Source organism: Carcharhinus amblyrhynchos, chromosome 2 (genome assembly GCF_965287045.1).
Source record: "Carcharhinus amblyrhynchos chromosome 2, sCarAmb.v2.hapA, whole genome shotgun sequence".
NCBI lineage: Eukaryota > Metazoa > Chordata > Chondrichthyes > Carcharhiniformes > Carcharhinidae > Carcharhinus > Carcharhinus amblyrhynchos.
In genome coordinates this window covers 120,673,929-120,691,310 of record NC_137325.1, presented here as the reverse complement: position 1 = coordinate 120,691,310, position 17,382 = coordinate 120,673,929, and the positions used below count along the sequence as shown (strand labels likewise).

Below are 17,382 nucleotides of genomic sequence, written 5' to 3'. Positions count from 1 at the left end.
TCCGTGCAGGCATACCAGAAATATTGGGGAGTACACTGATGTCCTTATACTTAAGACTTGTTGGTCTAAATCGGAAAGTTAGCTATTCTACCAGTACCACTAGGTAAGAACTCTGTAAATGCAGGGTTCATATTTTATACAATGGTGTGAGGTAAAGAAAAAAATACATGAGAACTACAGTGCCTGATATTTAAATCATTTGGTTCTGTGTTTTTCAATCATCTAACTTGGCGATGTGGAATTCTTCATTTTCAGGTGTAACAAAGGACGTATTGGTCGATTTTGTGAGTGCAGCACTGATGAAGTAAATAGTGAGGATATGGATGCTTCATGTCGAAAAGATAATGCATCTCTAATCTGTAGTGACAATGGTGATTGTATCTGTGGGGAATGTGTCTGCAAAAAGAGGGAAAATCCTAATGAAATTATCTCGGGCAAATATTGCGAATGTGATAACTTCAATTGTGACCGATCCAATGGATTGATTTGTGGAGGTAAGAATACAGCATACTGAATTTATATTTCCATATGCTGGTTTACTTGTCTTCACATTTCTTTGCAACTTACTTGACATTACCCTTTTATAATGGCCAAGTACTTGGAAATTTTTCACAACATCTAAATTATATATCCCTAAGGTGAAGAATTTCATAGCTTTAAAATGGCAGATGATATATTTAAATCCAATCTAATGCATGTTTCTCATTCATAAACATATTTTTCCCCCAGTTCATTCAAATGTTACTCAATTCTGTTGTAGTTTGCTGTTGCCTTAGCTCAATTTGACACTTGCTGTGTTGAACTTGAGCTGCAGCCAACTGCAACTTGGAAAGGAGTTGTAACCTAGAACTATGTTTACCTTGTGCTTCTTTAACCTAATATAGCCTCCCTGTGCTTTTAAGCATTTTCAGTACTTTTACATTTTAGAGAAATATTTATGCATGCGTTATTAGTTAGCAACCTAACATAATTTTGTTTTAAATATGGTTTTAAAAATATATTAAACACTTGACATGGACTTCTAAAACCATAATTTTATAGAAATGTACATTAGCAGTGAAGCCTGTTTAAACTCTTGAGCCCAAGTCTTTGAGCCTTCTCTTTCATTGGGAGTTCAAACCTAGGAGTGTGACCGTGTTGCCATATTCACTGTTGTGCAATTTGATATATTAAGTATTCCAATATATTGCAGAAAGGAATATTAAGATCTAAGTTTGTACCCATAATTTCCCACATGACAAATTTACAATATCTGCTCTTCCTTCCAATTCTTTTAACGACTCAGCTAGAAGCTGCTGCATTTCCCTTAGCGGTGTATCTTAGCCAACTGAACCAAATATTGAGTATTGCCCTGTTCCAAAAATATGTCAACGTGGGCAAGTGATGAGGAGGTTGTGTTTTTAAAAAAAACTTCTGTATAGAATTTGAAGATAAATTTTCAAACTTTCCTGAGTTGTTATCTTTTGCAGGCAATGGTATCTGTAAGTGTCGAGTGTGTGAGTGCTTCCCCAACTATTCTGGCAATGCCTGTGATTGCTCCTTGGATAATTCAACATGTATTTCAAAGAATTTGCAGATGTGTAATGGGCGAGGTCATTGTGAATGTGGTCGCTGCAAATGCACTGATCCTAAATTCCAAGGACCTGCCTGTGAAATGTGTCCAACCTGTCCTGGAGTCTGTACAGAACACAAGTAAGTATTTAAGTGATTGAAAGGTATATAATTCAATATTACATTTTGTAAGCAATCGTAATTAATATGCTTAAAAGGTTCCGTATTAAGTTTAAAAGGGGTAGAACAATCTGGGGAAAACCAGCTAGAAATGTCAAGAGAGGCATATATTCCACAAAAATATGAAAAGAGAGTAACTAAACTGAGCATTGGTTCCTTGGAGGATGAGACTGTGGAAATGGCAGACACTTTAGAGAAGTGTTATCAGAGTAGAATACACAAAATGCATCCCAAGAACACTAGAAAAGCAAGAGGAAAAAAGGAAGGGAACCCTGTGGTCCAGTAGTTAGGTTTAAATGCTCTTGCCACTGCAACCAGGGTTCGATTCCCAGCCAGGACATTAAGTTTTCTTAGCCATGACCTTAATTGAATGCTAGAGCAAGCTTGAAGGGCCACAAGAATCAGTACTGTGGTCTCAGCTATTTACAATATATTAATATCTTGGATGAAGAGACAGAGATTAATGTATCTAAGTTTGCTAAGATACTCCCATTTCTTGATCTTCGATAAACTAATGGCTGAGAAGTTCCTGGGACCTGATGGCTTACATCCTAAGGTTTTAAAGAAAGTGGCTGCAAAGATGATGAATCCATTGGTTGTATCTCCAAACTTTCTCTGGATTCTGAAAATGTTCCAGCAGCTTGGAAATCCACAAAAGTAGCACCTCTCTTTAAGAAAGAGAAAAAAAGAAAGCAGGAAATTAGAAGCCAGTTAGATGACTGTCTGTATTTGTGGTTCAGATCTGGAATTCTCTGCCTGGAGGTGTAATGCAGGCAGGTTCAATTGTGGCATTCAAGAGGGCATTGGATGAGTACTTGAATAGAAACAAATGTGCAGGGGTACAGGGAAAAATGCAGGGGAATGACAGTAAATTATATTGGATCACTGGTGCAAACACAATGGGCCAAATGGCCACTACCAGCACCATAGCAGTTCTGTGGTTCTGTAAACCTTTAGCTGTTTCATGTAAATACGGACTGGACAATTTGAATCTTTAAAGAGCCATTGTTGGAAAGTTTGTACAAGCTAATATTTTAAACACTACTTTTTCAGGGATTGTGTTCAGTGTAAAGCCTTTCAAAAAGGACCCAAGAAAGATACCTGTGATCAGTGTGAATTTGAAGTGAAGTTGGTGAAAAAGCAGGAAGATTTGCCACAACCAGGCCAAGTTCCATCAATTGCTCATTGTAAAGAGAAGGATGAGGATGACTGTTGGTTCTACTTCTCTTATTCTGTTAATGACCAGAATGTTCCAGAAGTTCACGTTACTGAAAACCCAGGTGAGAATGGCATGTTTAAAGCAGAGTGATGGGCCATATTTGCCCCAAGTGCATACTGAACTGTTAAGTTATGGTACAACATAGTGCTACATATTTTACATTGAAACAAATACACTGCAAGTCATTTATCTTCTGAAAACAAAATAAGTGTATTGCTTCCATTTGACTTATGAAACAAAGACACCGTTTCTTTATAAGGCCAACCAGCACAGAACAAAAAAGAGAAAAATTTAGTCTGCATCGGTCATTCTAGGTAATTGAGTTGATAGCTGTTGACCAAAAAACACAAGCAATATTTTGTCACAGTAAACACCGAAGGGCTAATAGTTTACAGTGGTTATCTATCCAGCTGTGAAAAGCTATTAGCAATAAAACAAGTGAGCAAACTAGCATAACAGCAAAGGACTTAGAAAATTAAAGAAAAGGAAAATGCAAGCGTTGGGTATTTGAAATAAAAACTTCAGTTGTTGGAAATAGACTACAACTCAGTCAGCAGTACAAGTACAAAAGTCATTTTGTTTGGGTTTCTTGCATCAGAGCAGATATGTCAAGGAAACAACCACTGCTGTAATTTTTGATTAAAAGGTAACATTCTCCTGAAGAACTGTACTATGTGGAGGAGAATATGAAAAGAATGTAGAATATCAGTTGGTGTAGGTATCAGTTTAAAATGAAGGATAATTTTTAAAGACTAAATTTCATATATTTCAAGATAAATTGATTCTTCTAATTAAAAACTGATTTGCTTGAATGCGAAGCGTGAAAGTAAGTCAGTTGTTTGTATAATGCAAGTCAGGTTGTAGCCTTGCCAGAAGGGAATAGAATGTTTAAAGGTACTGTTAATAAGAAAACTTGCATGTCTAATCAATTTAATGTACTCTGAAGGCAGGCGTTAGCTCATATGTTACATGAGTTTGATTACATTCTCCAGGAATGAGAAATATTTCAAGAATGAGGATTAAATAATTAGAATGAAAACAGTCGGAACATAACAGCTGGTAGAGTTGCATTCACTGTGCAATGACCTTCTTGCGTTTTGAAGGCTTCCATATTTTTCAGTGCATCTAATTTAGTTGATGGTGCTAACAACATAATGATGGGAAGATTCTGATCTGATTCTGAAGCATAGCTGTAATATAGATTATCCCAAAGCCCATAAAGTGCGTTTTCTTTGGCTATACAAAATAATTCTGTATTCAAAAGAAATTTTTTGCAACTTTTGTTTTTAACATTTTCTTCCAGAATGTCCACAAGCACCTGACATCATTCCAATTGTAGCTGGTGTGGTTGCTGGTATTGTCTTGATAGGCCTTGCCCTGTTGCTGATATGGAAATTGCTGATGATCATTCATGACCGAAGGGAGTTTGCAAAATTTGAAAAGGAGAAAATGAATGCCAAATGGGATACAGTAAGTATAATCATATTTGGAAAACTATCCAAACAGTCACAGGCTTAACAAAATAACAGAGAATCCTATACACGAAATTGAGTTTTTACCTTTTTGTTACATAAGACTATAGTGTCAGTACGAGGATTTCAGACCTTGTTGTTCAGAATGTGAATGACACCTTATATTTTGCTCCATGATGGTGATATATAATGTGCTAACAGAAGTTTGTCATGTGGTGACAGATCTGATTAAAAATGTCATGGTAAGTTTCTGTTACTGGTGAGAATGAGGTTGTCAAGTGTGTTAGACATTTGACCAACAAGAATTCTATATGAATTAACAGCCATAAAATAATGCTTCCCACACCAGTCTATAAGGGAGGTATGTGGATTTTCTTTCTCTTTGTTAAGCTGGGTTTTGACATGCTGAAAATCAACCATTGGGTCTCTTTAACAAAGTTAATGTAAAGGTTTATATAGGTAGACTGTTGTTTGTGACCTTGAATGTACGCTTCTTTCTACGTTTACCTAAATCTAAAGTGTTGTCAGAGTAGTGGCTAAGAATCATTCCCTACTCACCTACCACAAGTGTGTAAAAGGCAATATATTGGGAGTTTAACAAATTAAAACCATATCGACTTCCTTCATAGAGAACTAATATGGTTTTGCTTTCTAACAAGGAGCACTCTGCCTTTGAGTTATTGGCCTATCACAGTTATTGGAAATGGCTGGATAATTATTACAGCAAGGCTGGATAATTATTAACAGTACCCAAAAGTACTATGTATCTTTGTTCCAGTATTGGAGTCTGCCATAAAAAATTGGTTTTGATTTTGAGCTTTGATTGCCAGAAGTGTCACCTTGCAGCTGTGTTGACCCCTAAAGTGATATCTTTATCTCTGACCTTTTCCTGTCCCTTTTTAGGAGTCACTAGTTTATCACTGAGCTACTGCTGAGCATGCTTGACCCATTAATAGGCGGATAGCAGTGACTTGAGCAGCATGTTGGTCATTGCAGCTCACTGTATGCCACCATCCTCTGGTACGTAGCATTGACATAGAGTCATAGAGGTTTACAGCTTGGAACAGGCCCTTCAGCCCAACTTGTCCATGCTGCCCTTTTTTTTTGAAACCCCTAAGTTAATCCCAATTGCCTGCATTCAGCCCATATTCCCCTATATCCATTGTACCCATGTATCTATCTAAATGCTTTTTAAAAGTTAAAATTGTGCTCGCCTCTACTACCACCTCTGGCAGCTTGTTCCAGACACTCACCACTGTGAGAAAAAATTGCCCCTGTGGACACTGCTGTATCTCTCCCTTCTCATCTTAAATTTATGCCCTCTAGTTTTAGACTCCCCTACCTTTGGGAAAAGATATTGACTATCTACCTTGTCTATGTCCCTCTTTATAGACCTCTATAAGATCACTCCTCAGCCTCCTAAGCTCCAGAGAGAAAAGTCCCAGTCTTTTCAGTCTCTCTTTGTAACTCAAGCCATCAAGTCCCGGTAGCATTCTAGTAAATCTTTTCTGCACTCTTTCTAGTTGAATAATATCCTTTCTATAATAGGATGACTCGACTTGCACACAGTATTCCAAGTGTGGCCTTACCTATGTCGTGTACAACTTCGACATCCCAACTCCTGTATTCAATGTTCTGACCAATGAAACCAAGCATGCCGAATGCCTCCTTCACCATTTTGTCCACCTGTGACTCCACTTTCAAGGAGCTATGAACATGTACCCCTAGATCTCTTTGTTCTGTAACACTCCCCAATGTCCTGCCATTAACTGAGTAAGTCCTGCCCTGGTTCAAGCTACCAAAATGCATCACCTTACATTTGTCTGAATAAAACTCTATGCAACATGCCACCGAATAGTGGTGCAACCAATTGAACTGTCAGCAGCTGCTTGCCTTTCTAAAATTCAGTCATGGTCAGCACCAAACCCTGATATAAATGACCACGTGTTTGTTTGGCTTTCAAATAATACACCCCTTCCCCAGCCATAATCGCTCCCAATCTAAGGTACATACTCATCAGTTATCTGGATTTCTATGCTCGTCATGACAGTAAACCCCAAACGTGACAGCTTTTGGTAAGTTTGCACATTGTATATCTGTTAACCTAGATCATCATAGCCTACTGCAAAGCTGAATCTCCCTATGAGGAAACTCAGTGGCAGATTAGCGGAGTGAGAAGCCTGTCTTCCTTCCTGGAACCGTGCCCTTTTTTTTTACAATAATCAGCCTTGCTTCCTGGATCCTGCACATTAGTAGATAGCCTTTGTAACCTACGTTTAAAAATCTGACTTGGACATATTTTATATAGAGGCTTAATCTGCACTGGAACTTTGCTATTGAAGAAGACCCTAATTGTGCCTTGTGATTTCTCAATGATGTCCCAAAGGACTGTGTCTAGAATGACATTGGTATGAAAATATATTCTTAGTGCAATACAATTCTGCACAGTAAAATCCATTCAACAAGAGGATGTTTACTTAACACCTTAAATTGGTGGTTTATTTACACAAATAATCCTTCTGCACCAAGTTGCAGAACTGAACTGCAGATAAATTCAGTCCATCGAACTTCAGATTTGGAAGTTAGCAGAGGTGCCAGTAAAAGAAGGAATTGAATTGATTATCCCAAACAGAGCAGCAATCGGATATTTCAAACTGGTCTTGTGGGGCATTTTTCAAACGTGAATCCTGCCTTTCCTTCCTCCTCTCTTTCCTGTCATACAGAGTGCTGAACTCAGCAGCAAGAAGGTGGAGTAACCTCCTGTTGTTTGGAAGTACAAAAGTTTAAATTTACAAATTTTTCAATATAATTAATGGTATTGACCATTTTGGGCTGAATTTCCTCTCCATGATTATCAAATACTTTGGTAGGCTTGGGCAAGAAACATCTGAACAATTAGGTCATTCCTGTCTCAGTTATAGTTTGTTAATCTAACTCAGCACTACTATAAATAAATATTAATTCTGTGGAAATAAGCTACTGAATTTTTAACGTCTTATTTTAAAGCTCGTAATTCACAATTTCCATAAAAAGGTGACCATTAGAGCAAACAAATGCTTGGACGTACCAGTACATATTAGCTCCATTAGTATACAACAATAATTGAAATCATCATCTAAGTTTAGTAAATCTGTCTCCTGAAAGCCTTAAAGTAATCCATCATTCTTTTGCCTTCATGAATCTCCTCCTCCTCCTCCTGTTACACCCAGACTGGAAAAATTCAGCATGGATGCTATCACCAAGCAGTGATCTTGATTTTTAAGTAACTTTGAAAACAGCTAGTCCACATTGTGTCCTTCATTGAAACATTCCATACAATCAAATATTCCAATTAGCAATGTAATCAGTTTAAGATTTCAGGTATAGAGCAGTGGTGGGCATCCTGGGCCCAGGGCCCATGTGTGGTTCATTTGAGTGCTGCGCATGAGACATTTAGTTGACTCTTGTCCATATGCAGAGTTGCCGCATTCTACCAATTTCTGTCTGTGTAGTTTTTTCCTACTGGTATAACTGAAGTGATGCATGTGTAAAGCAAGGGCATGTGAAGTAAGGTACATGCTGAAGGCATGCAACATTGACTGTGAAAGCAATGTGCTCCTCTGTGTCCAAAGTGAAATTTTTTTTGTTTTTACCATTTGAAGTTGATCGTTCTATTAATATGTATGATTAAGCATTTTCTATTACTCATTATGAAATATTTGGGTTGTATTAAGTGTATTGAATCTCATTCATAGGGTTATGGTTAGTGAACGAGACTGATTTCGATCTTGCGGCCTACTGAGGTGAAGGAGGGCGGCTCACTCACTAGCCTAGATTGTCCATCACTATTGTAGAGACCGGCACAAGTTCAGATCTATATTAATTGTTCTTTTAATTTTTGTTGATTCTTCATGTTTATATTTCTTCTCTCTAGCAAGAAAATCCTATTTACAAGAGTCCTATAAACAAATTCAAGAATCCAAATTACGGGCGCAAAGTTGCTTCTCTCTAAATCTGTTTGTATTACTTCTCTTCTTGCATGTTTCTCTCATCTTTGCTTTTCTGCTTGTGCCTCTTTAACAAGTTGTAGAAATTGAAGACTTGCCCTTTAAACAGCTACAAATCTCTAAGGAAAAATAAAATGTAATTTACTGTGCTTAATATTTTCAGTTGGTGCTGTGCATTTGACAGATTCAAATTGCATCAGTCATAGAATCACAAGAATCAAGTGCATTAACCAGTAAACTCGTGAAATTTCAACAAGTTTCACCCTGATGTATACCCAATATAGGAACATTTAATACAATTTTTATCTTGTTGGAAATGGCGAGTTTTCATTCGCGATCTTGTGTGCCTAAGAGCATGGGCTGTGTCTGTTACTAACTGTGAGCATTTGTATGGCTTTTGAACAATTCATAGCTCAAGCTATTTTAATAATAAGCCCTTTTGGTTATTGGTTTTTCGTATTTTCTAATTTAAGTTTGTTATTTACCAAAATATATAATAATTAGGGAATTGAGACCTCATAGAATATTTCGAATAACAAAGGACTCCTTCAACTAATAAACAGAAAAGACTTGGTCTGCATGTGGACTTAAACCCATTTAGAATAAAAGACCAGTCATGTACACCATCCAAAATCCAGTGATTCTGTTTTAGTATCTGAGACATATAACATTAAAATTAGAATGTGCTATGTTGGTGTATAACCCATGTAATGCGAAAGTGAGTAGAAGGGTTTGTTTCAGCCCCCTACTCGAGCTCAGAGTCTAAGTCATACTGCATTTCTCTCTGATAAAGGGAAATGACACATGAAAAGAAATTGGACACTGTACCCTCAGGAGATTATTACTTTCTAAGCAACTATCTGGGTGCAATATTGGTGGACTAGAGAGCGTACTAAAACATAGACATTTGACTTGGACAGAACTGAATAAGGAGGGAGCAGTGACATTTTTAATCCCTTCAAAATTAAAGCACTGAAGTTTTGACTTCTGTTCAAAGATACAAGGTGACTGTGTAGAGTTTGTACATTGTCCCTGTGTCTGCATGTGTTTCCTCCCACAGCCTAAAGATTTGTAGGTTAGGAGGATTAGCCATCGTAAGTATGCGGGGTTATGGGGATAGGGTGGAGGGGAGGGCCTGGGTGGTGGTGGTCTTTCGGAGAACCGGTGCAGACTGGCATGAAACATCTTATCCCCTCACTTATGCCAAAATGGAAAATTGTTGGGGTCTTGTCTGGCTTCATACTATACCTTGGGGTTTCTGATTTGATAACCTAAGAGCATACAGTTTATATAGAAATTATTCCTTTTTCCAATATATAACTGCAATCCCTGAGCTCCCTAAGACTTGCCCATTTTCAAACAGCATTCAAATCAAATGAATCCATAAGTCAAACCCAGCTTATTACCACACAATATAAGGTGGATAATCAAGTCTGGAACACGTCTTTTCCTGGACGCAGATATTTAAGCAACCTTTACGAATAATTTGCACCACCTTGGCTCTAAGGTTTGGATGTTAAAATGGTCACTCGACTGTGACATGTTGAACTGGCCCCTCAGCTTTAGGATGTTACAATGCCTTCCCTGCTTCAAGTGTTGGCAACTATATCCTGGTTCCTTTTTGATTCTCCCTTCTGCGTATTTGGGCTGTCTGCATATCTCACATTCCGTGGCACTTGAAATTAGTATCACTATACTTCTGATCTCTCATTCATCTAGGTAAGCTGTTTCCTAATGATAGGACTATTTACACTTGATTGTATCTGGGTGCTTGCTAATCTTGTTGTTGGGGGAAAAAGTCATCTTATCATCCCTTTTGGTTACTGCTGTCATTAGACAGGTTTTTACCTGTTGCTGGACAAATAATATCCTATAATCCTTTGTTAAATTCTTATTCCTACTGTAAATAAGCAGATCCATGACATTCAACTTAAGTATATTCAATGACCCAATCTCCACTGCTCCTGAGAGAAGAGAATTCCCCACATTAATGAACCTCTGGGAGAACAAATTCCTCCTCATCTTCATCTTAAATGGTAGCTGTTATTTTGAAATTGTACACTCTAGTTCTAAATTCCCCACAAGGCACAGCCTCCTCTCAGCATCTTTAAGAACTAAGAAATAGGAGCAGAAGTAAAATATCACCATCTTTTAATCTCTCTTGAGGTCCATGAGTTTTTACCATCTATGCTTCAACAACTTCTTTGAATTCCCCAGTTAGGTTTCTGTCCTTCCATAGCACTAAAATGACTCATCAACATTGTGTGACTCTGGTTATTTGTTTTTATTATCCTCAACTTCAAAATGGTTAATTATTTCATTCCTCTTCAACATCTTTCCTCTGTTGCCCAGCTCAGTTCGACTGTCCTCGCTTGGTCTCATTCTTCTCTATCCAGATGTAGCCAGAACATTCCCAGCTAATACTTTTCTAGCCTTACTTCCAGAGTCTATCAAGAACCTGTCTTCAGTCCCTTTCTCCTCCTCCTTCTATATGTTACCTGTCACATTATAGCATGCAAACATGAGAAAAGGGTTTTTCATGCATTGAGTGGGTAAGGTCTTAAATGCACTGCCTGAGAATGTGGTGGAGGTAGACTCAATTAAAGCATTCGATCTGGAATTAAACTGTTATCTGAAAAGGAGTGAATGTGCAGTATTGTAGGGGAAGGCAGGATGCGGCACAGTGAATTGCTCATTCGGAGACCGTGCAGACACAATGACCGGGATTTTGCAGCTTCACTCATCCTGAAAGCATAAAATCTCTCCCAAGTTTAACTGAGCTTTCCATGGTTCACCCCTTGCCCACTCCGATTTCCGTAGTGAGCAGGATAGTAAAATTCCGGCCAGTGTGCCAAATGCTGGAATATTGCATTGTAACAATCCTGAGATAGCAACTTCCACAAGTACAAATTGACACTTTGCTCAGCCTCTGCACTGCCAGGCTGCTTGTTTGACATTCAGTCTTGGATCAGCTATAATTTCCCTTAGCTAAATGTTTGGAAACTCTAAGCCTCTTGTCTCCACCCTAAGCCTCAATTCTAAAACCTTACTAACTGCTCCATTCACTTTACCAGCCACCCTTGCTAGCTGATCCAGGCAGTTTGCAGCCTTGCTGCTCTATTGAACTGTGAATAGAGTATCCACCTCCATATATTCCCTTTTACAAAGATTGTCACTTTAACCTTTGCCTCTACCTCAGTCCATCTGCCTCTGAAATCTTCATATGTACTCTTGTCACTTCCTCACTTGACTGTTCCTTTGCTCTCCTGGCTGATTTGGCATCCTCCGCAAGCTCCAGCTCATTCACAGCTCTTGAAGAAATATTCACATTTATTTAGTGCCTATTGGCATCACAAAGTCTCTTGCAACATATAAAGTATAGTTCCTGGTCATCTCCTATCTTGAACAAGGTGCTTCTTGCCCATTATACCTGAGCTCACTAACGTCTGCAGGATTCTAGCCTCCAGTGTCTCTTTTAAAAATTACAATCCTACTTAAGTGTCTTTATGACTTTTCCTTATCTCTCATCCCCATTCCAAACACTATATTCCTTTGACTCAATGCACCCTCACACCTTGTCCTTCATGCCACAGTTGATTGCTATGCATCCAACAACTTGGACTGATGCTTTAGCATTCCCTTATACTGTCCTCTGCTTCCCTCTTCTTTTGACTCTCCTTAAAATCCATATCTTTGACCCCTCTTAATATCCTTTCATTTGGCTGGGCAGTCGCTTCTTTAATACCTTTATAAAATGTTTTGAAATAATTCTCGATGATAATGGTTCTCTTTAGATGCAAGCTGATCAGTACAAGCTTTCTGGACTAATTAACATAGCTCCTGACACTTTATGAACCTGGGATAATGAGAGCTTGCATTCCTTTCCTGGCTCGAGTGTGCTTTTAAAATGTAGGAATTTGAGTAGAAAGCTAACTTGTTGCATTGTGAATTAAAGTTTATTTTATGAAATAATCACATTGTATGAAATTTTGTTTCAAATTTTATATACTGTTTGTGTACATATTTTAATTTTGAAATGTTAGTTTTAATTGCTTAATTTATATCTCTGGAAATCTTCTGAAGCTAATTTATCTGACATGAATATGAATGATCCTTGCTGACTTGATGGCTAAATTGCCAAGATTTTTATTTCCGCAGTCTAGCAAGTCTTACTGCTGGAAACCACACAATAGGAACTGTTCTCTGCCACTTAAGGGTGTGTGTGGGGGGTGCGGGTGTTGGCAGTTGACCAACAAAAGAATTTCATTTTCTAGGTTAAACCATTCTGAAGCAGAATATCCCCAGAGTATCAGTATATGACACTACCATTTCAGAAAATGCTCAAAACTATACCAATCAGCCTGCTTCAGATGGGAGTGTATATGACAAAGAAATCGAGAATAGAATTCATGTCTGTTGTTTCCTTTTGTATAAATTTGTAATCTTGTCTAGTTTCTGGGGTTTGAAATTTTTAGGTGACAGAGGAAGTTGAATTATGATTCCTTCTCTCCAAACTCTCTGGGCTTACTTTAAAGCTAATTAAATTTCAGATTTTTATGATACTTGAACTTCTCACAGTAAAACGAAAATAGCTTGGCAAATGGAATTTAATGTTGGTAAGTGCGAGGTGGTCCACTTTGGTAGGAATAATGGTAGGAAGGATTATTACTTACGTGGAGAAAAACTGCAGCAGGCGACGGTGCAGAGGGACCTCGGGGTCCTTGTGCATGAGTCGCAAAAACCCAGCTTGCAGGTGCAGCAGGTGGTCAGGAAGGCGAATGGGATGCTGGCCTTCATCGCGAGGGGGATTGAATATAAAAGTAGGGAGGTCTTGCTGCGGCTGTATAGGGCATTGGTGAGGCCGCAGCTGGAGTACTGTGTGCAGTTTTGGGCGCCGTACTTACGCAAGGATATTTTGGCCTTGGAGGGAGTGCAGAGGAAGTTTACTAGGCTGATACCGGAGTTGAGGGGGTTGAGCTATGAGGAGAGGCTGAATAAATTAGGCTTGCACTCGTTAGAGTTTAGAAGAATGAGGGGAGATCTCATTGAGACGTATAAGATGATGAATGGGATGGATAGGATAGAGGTGGAGAGACTCTTCCCGCTCAGAAAGGATAGCAGGACTAGGGGGCACAGCCTCAAGATAAAGGGGGGGTGGTTTAGAACAGAGTTGAGGAGGAACTTCTTCACTCAAAGGGTGGTGAATCTCTGGAATTCTCTGCACGTTGAAGTGGTGGGGGCTACCTCGCTAAATATTTTTAAGACGCGGGTTGATGGGTTTTTGATGAGAGGGGATTAAGGGTTATGGGGAGAGGGCGGGAACGTGGAACTGAGCCACGACAGATCAGCCATGATCTTATTGAATGGCGGGGCAGGCTCGAAGGGCTAGTTGGCCTACTCCTGCTCCTATTTCTTATGTTCTTATGTTCTTGGAGAAACAGGAGGCAATTTGCTGGCTGATACCTGGGATGAACTAGTTTTATTATGTGGAAGTGAGGTTGAGAGGCAATATGGAATAATATGGCACAGTAGGAACCCATTCAGCCCATTGTCTCTTTATAAGAGCTCTTTTTCTCCCCTTAACTTAACCCCCATATTAATGGGGGATGATGGCATGGGGTAATGTTACTCAAGGCCCATGCTCTGAGTTAAATCCTAAATCCCATGGTAGCTGGCAGAATTTAAATTCAATTTTTTAAAAAAATCTAGAATTGAGAGCTCACGTCAGTAATCATCAATCTTCTTAAAAACCCGCCTGGTTTACTACTGTTGTTTGGGAAGAAAATCTGCCATCATTACCTGATCATACATACATCTGACTCCACACAGCAATGTGATTGACTCTTAACAGCCTTCTGAAATTTCCTAGCAAGCCATTTTGGTTGTACCAAACTGCAACGATTCACCCTCCCTTCCTCACGAGCAATTAGGGATGGGTAACAAACCCTGGCCTTGCTAGTGATGCCCACATCCCATGATAAAGTGGAAACAAAACAACCGGGAATGAAGGGCATAGACTGGACAATAGAGAATCCTCTTCTAGAGCAATCTGGAATGAAATGTCCTAAACACACACTGAGCTAAACCAGTTAAGTCATTTTCATGCAGAAGGATTATAAGAGAAATTCACTTGCCCAGACAGCTTTAGATAACAAAACGTTTGAAGTAGGTCCTTGGTTAGCCAGGATCTTAAAGTATGTGGAAAAAAGACAGGCAACTAGGATTAACTCTATGTAGCTACTGTAATGAAAACAGTCTTATTAATCAGCTGAATGGCCTATTCCTGTTCATACATTGCTATGAAATTTGTAATCTTCGATGTAGAACACTCAACAGAGTGCAGAGGAGAAATATTGTCCTGTGGCTGCTTGAAGAAACCTTTTTGCCCCCAATAAAGATTATGCTATCTTAACTGATTTTCCAGCTATTGTAATTTGAGCCTTCTCTCTACCAGATCTTGTAAATCTAACCTATTAAAAGGACAAATTGTACATTGCTTTTATGTTGGCATTTCTTTCGTGTAGATTCTGGGTGATTGATGTTAACTCTTTCATCATCCTACAGTAAAACCTTTTGTTCTCCTCTCACAATAAGCCTGGGATGTAATGTGAATGCATGGAGGTAGCTTGTCAGTGCCAGTCTGACCCGAATCCAATTGAAACGAAGGGGAAATGTTGAGATGGCAATCTCCTATCTTGGGCAGGCCCTTCAGAATCGAGGGTGACTTGCTTCCATTCTGCCTCGATTTTTTTTCGAGGCCACTTGTGGCTGAGGTGGCTATAACATGCAACAGGTTTAAACAAGGAATACATGGAGTTGTGGGGAAATGAATATCATTAATGGTTGCCTGACCCATTTTAATTTCACTAACTCAAACTTTCAAGTCTTGCCTTTGCAAAGCCAGTAAGGATTTTGTGCCTGGAAGATAACTTTGCCATGTGTTTCTGTATGTAAATTGCTGAACATTCCACTGTGATTCACTATAAGATGGTGCAAATACAATGTTTTGTTTACCTGGTAAAGTAATACAATATGCACATATCCTGTAAATGAAAACGGAACACTTGTCACATTTAATGTTTTCTGTCCCATTTCAAAAACCCAAAATTAATTCTACACTTTTTTTTCTCTCAGGGTGAAAATCCAATCTACAAGAGTGCTGTGACGACTATTGTCAACCCAAAATATGAGGGAAAATGATGGATTTTGTGCATTTTTTTGTGAGGGTTTCTTTTTATTTTATTAAAACTATGGATAATGGGGTTTGGGGGGTTTTTTTTGTAGTCACAAAATAGCTTTAGATCACTTTGCAGTGATTTACTAACAAATAAGTTTTTTTTCTATGCAGATTTTGAAATGTGTACATTGTGTAAAGAAAGATTGGTTGCTTTTTTAAAAAAAGTTTTAATTTGAGGAGGGTGGGAAGCCAGTTTTAGAGTGGAATATGATTGTTTCAGTAAGAGACAACTTAGTTTTTAGTTGTTTTCCCAAGGATTTTGGCTTTCCAAAGTTCCTATGTAAATTGTCTCAAAAGTATTTTAAGCCTGGCAAAACATTTCAAAATGGCAAAAGCATCATCCTTAATGTGCCAAAGGGAATGATTTGGATTCACTTCTACAGTCATTTACACACAGCTTGTGAGATTTCTGTAGACGTCCAAAATAAATCTCTTCTATTTTTCAGTAATCACTTGAAACAGTGCATTTGTCTGGCTGACACACTGCAACTTATAAAACCCACATCTGCATCCTCTTTGTCGTCTGTTGAGCACTCTTTTGGTTCGGGTAATTCAGCGAAAATACATGCTGTTTATTTTTGAAGCATTATATGTTAAACATGTAGCAGAAAAATATATTTGGCATCATGCATACACTGCTGCCAAATGTGGACAACTTTATTTAAAATTGTAAATGGCTTTGCCAAATCATGACAGATCAAACTTAGTTTTTTGAAATTAGATGCAAGCCTTTGTTTGTATGTAATTTTGCAGACCTTTTAATGTAAGTATTTTTCTGCAACCACTAGTCTTCAGTATTTTTTTATCCGTGTACATGGCCATCACTTCCGTTTCTAAGCAGGTTCTCATAGCTCTGTCCAAAAACTCAAAGGTCCCTCATGTTTAGTAGCTATTAGTACTAAAGGTGAAAGCAGATGGTAAGTTGAATGCATACTAAATACAGCTGTTTGCATTCATTCTGTCCCAAGTTGTGACCTACTTCACTTCCATCACGTTCTTGATTTAAAGTGCCTTTTATTTTAACAACGTTTTCACTATTTCTGTACACTTGAGTTATTTATTAAATAAATGACTTTATAAAAATATTGGTACTTGTCTAAGTATTTTACTGCCTTATTTGTTTTGTTTCTTCAGTTTGTCATTATTTACAAATTTGCTTATTAAGGTGATTAATGGGAACATTGAGTTTTCTCCCCCCAAGAAATTGACCATTTTCCTACGTGAGAGGAACCAGCTATTTCAGGAGTAAATGATTTGTCAAGCATGGTTTTATGGTTTGCATTGTGCATGAGTCGCAAAAACCCAGCTTGCAGGTGCAGCAGGTGGTCAGGAAGGCGAATGGGATGCTGGCCTTCATAGCGAGGGGGATTGAATATAAAAGTAGGGAGGTCTTGCTGCAGCTGTATAGGGCATTGGTGAGGCCGCAGCTGGAGTACTGTGTGCAGTTTTGGGCGCCGCACCTGCGCAAGGATATTTTGGCCCTGGAGGGAGTGCAGAGGAGGTTTACTAGGCTGATACCGGAGTTGAGGGGATTGAGCTATGAGGAGAGACTGAATAAACTAGGCTTGTACTCGTTAGAGTTTAGAAGAATGAGGGGAGATCTCATTGAGACGTATAAGATGATGAATGGGATGGATAGGATAGAGGTGGAGAGACTCTTCCCGCTCAAAAAAGACTAGGGGGCACAGCCTCAAGATAAAGGGGAGGCAGTTTGGAACGGAGTTGAGGAGGAACTTC

General features: G+C 38.7%; 1 protein-coding gene across 2 annotated transcripts in view; it reads left to right on the top strand.

The window, feature by feature from the left end:
* LOC145358246 (integrin beta-1-like) overlaps window positions 1-16,730 on the top strand; it is an 87,606-nt gene extending 70,876 nt beyond the window's left edge. Inside the window, exons 12-17 of one of the 2 annotated variants that reach the window (XM_080212108.1) lie at window positions 256-494; window positions 1,470-1,692; window positions 2,785-3,011; window positions 4,254-4,420; window positions 8,336-8,417; window positions 15,543-16,730. In XM_080212108.1, the coding sequence (XP_080068234.1) occupies window positions 256-494; window positions 1,470-1,692; window positions 2,785-3,011; window positions 4,254-4,420; window positions 8,336-8,413 (934 nt within the window). In that variant the 3' untranslated portion in view covers window positions 8,414-8,417; window positions 15,543-16,730. The remainder of the gene's footprint in view (window positions 1-255; window positions 495-1,469; window positions 1,693-2,784; window positions 3,012-4,253; window positions 4,421-8,335; window positions 8,418-15,542) is intronic. The other variant, XM_080212098.1, reaches the window with a different exon arrangement.
* The last annotated feature ends 652 nt before the right edge of the window (window positions 16,731-17,382 follow it).